The sequence below is a fragment of the Apus apus genome, chromosome 26 (genome assembly GCF_020740795.1).
Source record: "Apus apus isolate bApuApu2 chromosome 26, bApuApu2.pri.cur, whole genome shotgun sequence".
NCBI lineage: Eukaryota > Metazoa > Chordata > Aves > Apodiformes > Apodidae > Apus > Apus apus.
In genome coordinates, this window is record NC_067307.1 from 4,508,190 (window position 1) to 4,518,066 (window position 9,877).

At 52.9% G+C, this 9,877-nt stretch overlaps 1 protein-coding gene across 1 annotated transcript; it reads right to left on the bottom strand.

Moving 5' to 3' along the window:
• Nucleotides 1-6,540: 6,540 nt before the first annotated feature.
• Nucleotides 6,541-6,984, bottom strand: LOC127394662 (uncharacterized). Its single transcript, XM_051640759.1, has one exon. The coding sequence runs from the start codon at nucleotides 6,982-6,984 to the stop codon at nucleotides 6,541-6,543; it is 444 nt and encodes a 147-aa protein (XP_051496719.1).
• Between the last annotated feature and the right edge of the window lie 2,893 nt (nucleotides 6,985-9,877).

Here is a 9,877-nt window from a genome sequence, read left to right on the forward strand (position 1 = left end):
GCTGCCCTTCAGCCTCATTTCTGCAAACAACTCTTCCCTTGTCCCCCCAGCGCTGCAGACAGAGGTGGCCTTTGTCACCCTGTGTGTCCCTGCCTTTGTTCCCATTCAGCACAAAGTTTGGCCTAAACCCCACAATTTCATTTAACCTTTTCCCACTAATGGGGTTGTTAGGAACAAACAGGCCTTGTTTATGTAGTTGTTTATACAAATATATTCTAAATGAATCTGTTTTCTAGAACATAGATATTTAAATTGCAAAAGGAATTTTAAAAAATAATGATGAGAAAGAGGATTTGGGGAATAAAAAGCCCCCCCAAGAGGATATTGGGTCTGTCATCCTCCACCAACTCTTTAATGCAACCTTTCCAGCTCTAAACTTGACCAAGACTGTTGGTTTAGGATGTTGTTTTGCCCTAAAATACTCAAAACAACTCAGACTTTCCCCCCCACGCGTGTCATTTATTTGTGGGGGGACACAAATAAATATAAAGCCTGTGAAAGTGAGACTCTGGGGTGGTTTGTCCAACCCTTCTTCTTAATTAGGATTTTTCCAGGTTAAATGAGAGCAATTTCAAGCTTAAAATGAAAGGAAAAGGTGAGGAATTAATTCCTTTGGGGGTGGGCTTGAAGGTCCTAAAATAGACCTTGCACCAGCCCAGAGGGAGGAGGGGAAAAAAAAGCAACTCAAAAAGGAGGAAGCCACAAACACAAAGAAAGGAAAAAACCCAACAAAGGAGGGAAAAATCCTCAAGGAAGAAGGGGGAACAAAAATAAAATATTGCCCAACAAAGGAGGGGGAAAAAAACAGCAAAGGAGAGGGGAAAAAAAAAACCAGCAAAGGAGGAAATCTCCCCATAGAGAAGGAAACAAGGGGAAAAATAGGAAAACAAGGGGAAAAATAGGAAAACAAGGGGAAAATGCCCCCCAAGGAAAGGGGGAAACACCCCCCAAGAACCAAGAAAGAGGAGAAAAATGCTCCAGACAAAGAAGGAACTGGATAATTTAATTGCTCTGCATTAATTAGCTAAATACTGCAAATCCTGCTGCCAGGAGAGGGCAGGAAAGGTTTCTGTTTTGCCAGCCTGATCATAAACACACCCCAAAGTATAAATGTGATCATTTTGGGGGTGGGGGTTTTGTATTCTCCTCCAAATCCCGTGTCCCAGGTGCTTCTCATCCCCCATCTCCACAACCAACCGTCCCCGTGGGGGCAGAACACCCCAAGATCTCTTTCTTGCCAAAATAAAATAAAAATGAGCTGCAAAAAGAGGATTTTTTGGTGAATTTTGGCCTCTTTGTGAAGAGGTGGAGGAGCGATTGTCACGTTTGGAGACTTCCAAGTGCAAAGCGAGTTTCCCAAGCTCTTCCAGGGGGGATTTTATCCCGGGATTTGATCCCGGGATGGGAGGAACCGCTTCCCGGGGGGACAGCACCATCTCCTGGTGGAGCCCCAGCTCCAGGATCAGTCCCGCGGGTGGTTTCGCAAAACTGAATCCTCCCACCCCCCAAAAAAAATATTCCCACATTTAAGCTCGAGCTTCACGGGCGATTGTGCCAAAAGTTGCAGGAAAACACCCCCAAAAAAAATGCATCTCCGAGGGATCTCGGCATCTCCAGAGCATCCCTGCTCCACCAGCCAAACAAGCAGCCCCAGATCTCCACAACACAAGGTGATTAATGAAGATGTTAATCACTTTGAAGGCCTTTTCCTGCAGTGCAGCCCTTGGCAGAGGCTGAAAATGAAGTTGGGGAGGGAGGGTCAGAGCATCTCCCCGTGCTCTGCACACCAGTGACGGGGGGGGGGAAGCAAAAATACGGGGGAGATTTATTAAGTTAGGAATTAAATTTGATTTTATTAAATAATGAAGCAGGACCACCTGGGGCAGGTCACACAGGGACGTGTCCAGGTGGGTCTTGAAAGTCTCCAGAGAAGGAGACTCCACAACCTCTCTGGGCAGCCTGTCCCAGGGCTCTGCCACCCCCAAAGGGCAGAAGTTTCTCCTCATGTTGAGCTGGAACTTCCTGAGCTCCAGTTTGTGTCCATTGCTCCTTGTCCTGTCACAGGCACCACTGAGAAGAGCCTGGTCCCCTCTCCTTGACACCCCCCTTCAGATATTTATAGATGATAATAAGATCCTCTCTCAGTCTTCTCAAGACTGAACAGCCCCAGGTCTCTCAGCCTTTCCTCATCAGATGTTCCAGTCCCTTCATCATCCTCGTAGCCTCTGCTGGACTCTCTCCAGTAAATGCCTGTCCCTCTGGAACTGGGGAGCCCAGAACTAGACAAAATCCCCCAGATGTGGTCTCACCATGGCAGAGGGGGAGGAGAACCTCCCTTGACCTGGTGGGCACACTGTTCTTCATGCACCCCAGGACACTATTGGCTCTCTTGTCCAGGAGAGCACGTTGCTGCCCCATGGATACTGCTCACAACTCATTACATTTCACCTTTACATGGATTGGCCTCTTAGAATCTTTTGAGTTCCTTAACTTCATGTGGATTCATTTCTATCAAAAATCATGGGTCATCTATAGTCGCTCTACTGGTGGTAGCTCCTGATACTCAAACCAGGATGGGTGGGATCACAGAGTGGTGAAGGTTGGAAGGGACCTTAAAGATCATCTGGTTCCAACCTCCCTGCCATGAGCAGGGACACCTCCCACCAGACCAGGCTGCACAAACCTCACCCACCCTGCCCTTGAGCACCTCCAGGGATGGGGCAGCCACAGCCTCCCTGAGCAACCCATTCCAGCACCTTCCTACCCTCATGGTGAAGAATTTCTTCCTGATGTCTAACCCAAATCTCCCCTCTTCCAGTTTGAAATCATTCCCCCTTGTCCTATCACTGCACTCTCTGGTGAAGAGCCCCCCCCTGCAGTTTCCTCCAGCTTACCCAGGTTGACTAAGAAGATTTCCAAGCAGCTTAACTGGTTACTGTGACCCCAACCACCACGAGATAGTTTCAAGATTAATTATTGTATTCTTTTTTCCACGGTAGTTGCTTAAACAGAATCTCTTATTCTCTTGACTTTATGGTTCCTAGTTAAACATAATACTAGACCCCAACTTCTTGCCCCACCTACTTACTTCATGTGGTTTCTGTGACCACTGAAGTAAAGCACAATCACTCCTGTGATTCCCACGAGACAAATTTCTTCTTTCCTCTTCAGTTAGGCCTGACCATCCTTCAAGTCAAACAAACTCATCAAAACCTGATTCAAAGTCCTGGCATTTTTCCCCCCTTGAAAAGTTTTGAGAACTATTTCCATGCTCTCAACCCCAAATTTACTCCAGTTTGGCTGGTGGGAGCCTTGGAACAGTTTCTCTTTCATCTTGGTGTCTCCACTCTGCTCTTACAACCATAGGATGAAACGCAGCTTTGGTATCAACTTGGTTTTCAAACAAGAGTAGATCAACATTATCATTAGAAAAGCAATCAACAAAATAATGTGCCAATTAATTAGTTTTAGCCATGAACTCAGATTCCAGCCTAATCCATAAAAATATCTTCTCTCTGCAGTCCCCTGACGTATCTTCTCAGTGGCCAGCAGGTCAAGAGGGGGGATTGTCCCCCTTTACTCGGTTTGCAGGAGACCCCACCTGGAACATTGTGTCCAGTTCTGGTGTCCCCAGTATCAGAAGGACATGGAGATCATGGAGAGAGCCCAGAGGAGCCACAGAGATGATGGGAGGGCTGGAGCAGCTCTGCTCTGGAGCCAGGCTGGGAGAGTTGGGGTGTTCAGCCTGGAGAAGAGAAGGCTGCAGGGAGACCTTAGAGCAGCTTCCAGTGCCTGAAGGGGCTCCAGGAAAGCTGGGGAGGGACTTGGGACAAGGGCAGGGAGGGATGGGATGAGGGGGATGGATGAAAACTGGGAGAGGGAGCTGGAAGTTGGAGATGAGGAGGGAATTCTTGGCTGTGAGGGTGGTGAGAGCCTGGCCCAGGTTGCCCAGGGAAGCTGTGGCTGCCCCATCCCTGGCAGTGTTGAAGGGCAGGTTGGATGGGGCTTGGAGCAGCCTGGGCTGGTGGGAGGTGTCCCTGCCCATGCAGGGGGTTGGATCTGGATGATCTGTAAGGTCCCTTCCAACTCAAACCAGTTTGGGATTCTCTGATTCTCCCAGTTTCCTCCCTCAGGACCTGGTCTGGCCCAGGAATTCAACATTTTGACTGACACCACTTGTCTTTCCAAAAGACGGACTGAAGTTTCTACACCCCAAGGACATCCCTGGTATTTTGTCTGAGCTATCAGGAGGGGTGGTACAGCCTGTCCACTAGATGTCACCACCATCCAGCTAAAATTTGCCTTCACATTGAAGAATTTCTCTCATTTCTCATCTTCTGAATATTTAGGCTTCTCTGCCCGGAGAGTCACTGTTTTGGTTGGAATTAATACCAATTTTAGCACTTTTTCTTTAGATGCTTTTTCTGGCAGCCCTAACGAAGTTATTCCCTCCAATTTTTGTGTTGCCCACTTTAGGGTTGCTGTAGGGTGCATGGTTGCCACCTGGGCAGGCTTCTGATCTGCTTGCAAGAATGGCAAGATGTCCTTGTGATGTTTAATATTCGATCCCTGGGAGGAACACAGGACTGTCAGAGTTGGAAGGGACCTCCAGAGATCATCTAGTCCAAGTCCCTGCTAAAGCAGGATCCCCTGCAGCACATCCCACAGGGCTGCATCCAGGGGGGTTGGAATATCTGCAGAGAAGGACACTCCACACCCCCCTGGGCAGCCTGTCCCAGGGCTCTGTCACCCTCACAGTCAAGAAGTTTCTCCTCATATTCCAGTGGCACTTCCCAGGTTCCAGCCTGTGCCCGTTGCCCCTGGTCCTGTCCCTGGGCACTGCTGAGCAGAGTCTGGCTCCATCCTCCTGCACCCCCCCGCATGGGCAGGGACACCTCCCACCAGCCCAGGCTGCTCCAAGCCCCATCCAACCTGCCCTTCAACACTGCCAGGGATGGGGCAGCCACAGCTTCCCTGGGCAACCTGGGCCAGGCTCTCACCACCCTCACAGCCAAGAATTCCCTCCTCATCTCCAACCTCCATCTCCCTCTCCCAGTTTTCATCCATCCCCCTCATCCCATCCCTCCCTGCCCTTGTCCCAAGCCCCTCCCCAGCTTTCCTGGAGCCCCTTCAGGCACTGTTACCCCATATCCAGTGAACAAACTCTGTGCTCCACAAAACTGCTGCCATCTCTACGTAGCTCCCAGGTGGGACCTTCCAACAATGTGTCCTTCAAGTCCCCTCAACTAGAAGTTCAATGGTAGTTAAGCAATCATGTTCCAGCTGCCTTCCTTCCAGTCTAGAACTTAACCTGCAGGGTTTACCAGGTTAGTCGTTTTTAACATCTCTAGGGACAACTGGATTTGTTCAGCCTAAAAGCATCAGCCTTGGAGCCATCCATGCCTGATGGCTCCAAAATGCTGTCAAATCCCTCAGGAGCCCAATGACTTCCAGAAAATGTAAATAATTATCATTAAAAAAACCCAGAAAAATCAATATACAACAGCCAAACCTCCTGCCACTCCTTGAGGGAAGCAAGACCCGACTCAAGAGCTCTCCCAGGGAGATGATGAGGGTATTGACATCCCAAAAAAACCCCTCATTCTATGGAGAGACAAACCACGAGGCTCCAAAATTTGGGACTTAACTGTTGGAGGCCAGTGGTTTTCATTGGGATCCCTAATATTTCTCTCTTTATTTTCTTTCCTACATCCAAACCAGGTTTTCCAGGAAGGTTGAACCTCCCAAGCCCAGGAGCAGGGAAACAGAGGTAGATCTGGGGCAGGAGGAGCACAAACCCCAGCCCTTAATGACCCTTTCAGTTCTGCCCAGGGGGGATTTGCATCCTCGGGGCCGAACACGAAGCACCTGAGGGAGTTTCAGTCCCCTCCAGTTTTTGGGTGGGGGATGGAGAAGGCTGGGACGCGTTGGAGCAGGTGGAAGCCACAGAGATGGGATGTGGAGGGGCGGGATTTGTCCCCCAGCATCACCCTCCCCCCCCCTCTTCATCCCATCACCCTCCCCCCCCCTTCATCCCATCACCCTCCCCCCCCCCTTCATCCCACCACCCTCCCTCCTCCTCTTCCTCCTTCCCTGGAGGATGCGGCTCCTCCCGGGGCTGAACACACCGGATTTGGTTAAAAACCAGGAGGTTGTCTCAAGGCCAAACTTTATTGCAAGGCGAGGGGGTCCATTTCCAGGCCCTGCAACGCCCCCCCCCCCTCGCCCCCCACCCCTCCCCCCGTCACCGAGTCCCAGCGCTCTTTTTGGGGGGAAAAGAGCGGGTTTTGGTAAAGCTGCAGAAGGAGGATCCGGAGCCGAGCGCGGGCGGGGCTGATCCAGTGTCACTCCGGATCCCAATCTCCGCAGGTCCCGGCGGGGCGGGGGGTGCTCAGAGCTGCAGGGTCCGGGTGGGGGATGCCCAGGGGAAACTGAGGCAGGGCCGGAGCGTCACTTCCACCTCCCCAAACCACGTCTAATCTCCCAGGAAAGTCATTCCCGAAGGGATCTCGGGATCCACCCGCCGTCCCCTCCCTCCTGTCAGCGCTGCAGCCGCTGGGCGACCAAACCCAGGGCGGGGGCCACCAGCAGCAGCAGAGCGGGGCCGATGCCGCCTCCCCGGGGGGCTCGGCTGGGGGTTCCTCTCTTGCCACCTAAGTCCGGCCAACTCGGGGCATGAAACCCCCCGGCCGGGTTGGGCTGCCGGGCCCCGGGGATGCCGTGGCCCAGACGGGACGGTCGCGGGCGCCCCAAAAGGCCCATCCCGTACCCGGCGGCAGCACCGGCTGCGATGGCTCCGGCCACCTTGGAGCCTCGGCCGGGGGTGGCACCGCCGCGGGAAATGGCCCGGAAACCCCCCCGGAGCCCCCCGGGCCCCCCTCGGCCGCCGGTTCTTCCTCCCGCCCCGCGGCGGCCGCCGGTGCCGTCGGAGAAGAGCAGGAGGAGCAGCACGGCCACCCAGCACCAGGCGTCCAGGGGCCTCATCCTGCCAACAGAGGCAACCGGTTAAGCTGTTTAGTAGACACTGGTTGTTCCGTCCCGTTCACTTCACGGATTTGGTGTCGCTGTCGGGGTTTGCGTGGCCAGGAGAGCCAGGGAGGTGACCCTGCACCCCCGCTCTGCTCACACCCCGCCGGGAGAGCTGGGTCCGGTTCTGGTGCCCTCAGCACGAGGCAGATCTGGGGGAGAGGGTCCAGAGAAGGGCCACCAAACGTTCCAGCCCTGCAGTGTTAGAGACTGCAAACTGAATTGCTGGAGGAGTTTTGAGGCTGAGGTTGGATTTATTCAGCCCTCAGAGACTATTTGTCTCCCTGGCCCCTGCCTGGTGGGCTCCATCCTTGGGATATTTCCTTTCCAGAAGGCAAAACTCTCCTCTGGAAGAAAACCCCTGCCTTCTTCAGCCTTCTTTGAACCCCATCAGGTTTTCAATGGGTTTTTAATGCATCCAGTTCTGGTGCCCTCAGCACAAGAGAGATCTAGACCTGATGGAGAGGGTCCAGAGAAGGGCCACCAAGATGATGGGAGGGCTGGAGCAGCTCTGCTCTGGAGCCAGGCTGGGAGAGTTGGGGTGTTCAGCCTGGAGAAGAGAAGGCTGCAGGGAGACCTTAGAGCAGCTTCCAGTGCCTGAAGGGGCTCCAGGAAAGCTGGGGAGGGACTTGGGACAAGGGCAGGGAGGGATGGGATGAGGGGGATGGATGAAAACTGGGAGAGGGAGATGGAGGTTGGAGATGAGGAGGGAATTCTTGGCTGTGAGGGTGGTGAGAGCCTGGCCCAGGTTGCCCAGGGAAGCTGTGGCTGCCCCATCCCTGGCAGTGTTGAAGGGCAGGTTGGATGGGGCTTGGAGCAGCCTGGGCTGGTGGGAGGTGTCCCTGCCCATGCAGGGGTTGGATCTGGATGATCTTGAAGGTCCCTTCCCACCCAAACCATTTTGTGATTCTAGGATCAGATATCAAATATCTCTACCCTACTAAACAGAAAACACCTTTACCATATGCAACATATACAATCTAATCTATTTGCAGAGCAAACACCCCCAAACTCCCCAGCCAACCCTTCATTTTTCCAACCCCCCCTTGCAAAGCCCTGGAGCATCATGATCCCCTCCCACCCCACATCCCCTGGGGCTGGTGGCTGAGCAAACAGCCTCATTGTCCCGAAGCTGCTGAGCCATCGCAGCCCCAAACCAGCCCAGAAATAGCAGGAGCCTTGTTGACAAAAGCCTTTTGACAAAGCAGAGCCCCCCCCTGGCCACCCGCCCCGGCCCCAGCATCCCTGTGTCAGCATTTCCCTCCCTGCTAGAAGGTGCCAGGCCTGACACACCCCCCCCCCCCAACCCTTTATAGAAAGAAAATAAGATAAAATAGGACTTAATTAATTTAATTTCCCTCATTTTGCTGCCCAGCTCCTCCAACTAACGAAGGCTCTTTTAAAGAAAGGCTGGAGAGGTGTCTGTTCTCCTTCCAGCTGTTTGCAGCTGTGTGGCCACCCCTGGAAACACTCAAACTTGGGCAGCAAACCACAAATTAAAATTGAAACGTGGGGGAATTTTTTTTTTTTTTCCTTCTCCCCCTCTCTTGATTTCCCCTCTAGCATCCAAGCTCCTGGATCCCATCCCAGGGAAAAACCCAGCCCGGGAGCAGCCGGGCAGGCTGTGGTGCCACCTTTCCCCATCCCGACCTCCAGCTGCTCTGTGTGCCAAACCCCAACATTTCCCACCTTTCTCTTCGCCCAATTTCATAGTTGTTTTTTTGGTTTTAATCCCTTGACTCTGTGCTGGGAATGTCACCCTTCCCCGTGTACCTGGGACAGCGCTGGCGATGGCTCTTCCCGTCGGCGCCTGCCGGGCTCGACTCACATGGGACTTTTCCCACTGGATCAAGCTTTGATAAGCGGAGCCAACGTCACCCATGTCCCCCCTCCTGCACGGGGAGGGATGAATGGGATGCAATGGGCTGGATAACACGGGGCTGGCAACTCTGGGGTGGAGAAGGAAAAAGCCTGGCTGGGGATGTGGAGAGCTCAGCTTCCAGGAGAGAGAAAAACCTGAGTATCATAGACTCATCAGTAAGGTTGGAAGGGACCTACCAGGTCATCTAGATCCAACCCCCTGCACCAGGCTGCACAAAACCTCCTCCAACCTGGCCTTAAAAACCTCCAGGGATGGGGCATCAACAACCTCCCTGGGCAACCCATCCCAGCTCCTCACCACCCTTACAGAGAAGAATTTCTTCCTAATATCTCACCTAAATCTCCCCTCTCTCAGTTTAAAACCATCACCCCTGGTCCTATCAGTGTCCTCTCTGATGAGAAGCCCCTCCCCAGCTTTCCTGGAGCCCCTTCAGGCACTGGAAGCTGCTCTAAGGTCTCCCTGCAGCCTTCTCTTCTCCAGGCTCAACACCCCAACTCTCCCAGCCTGGCTCCAGAGCAGAGCTGCTCCAACCCTCCCATCATCTTGGTGGCCCTTCTCTGGACTCTCTCCATCAGGTCTAGATCTCTCTTGTGCTGAGGGCACCAGAACTGGATGCATTAAAAACCCATTGAAAACCTGATGGGGTTCAAAGAAGGCTGAAGAAGGCAGGGGTTTTCTTCCAGAGGAGAGTTTTGCCTTCTGGAAAGGAAATATCCCAAAGATGGAGCCCACCAGGCAGGGGCCAGGGAGACAAGTAGTCTCTGAGGGCTGAATAAATCCAACCTCAGCCTCAAAACTCCTCCAGCAATTCAGTTTGCAGTCTCTAACACTGCAGGGCTGGAACATTTCTCCTTGGAAAAACTTCTCTTCTGGGTTTTCCTCCTCTCCCAGCCCATGTGGAGCCAATTCCAGCAGCATTTCTCCCTGCAAAATGTTTTCTTTTGGACAAACCAGGCTCTAACTCCAGGC

Coding starts and splice junctions, on each gene's coding strand:
- LOC127394662 (XM_051640759.1), bottom strand. CDS start 6,984: ATGAGGCCCCTGGACGCCTGGTGCTGGGTGGCCGTGCTGCTCCTCCTG.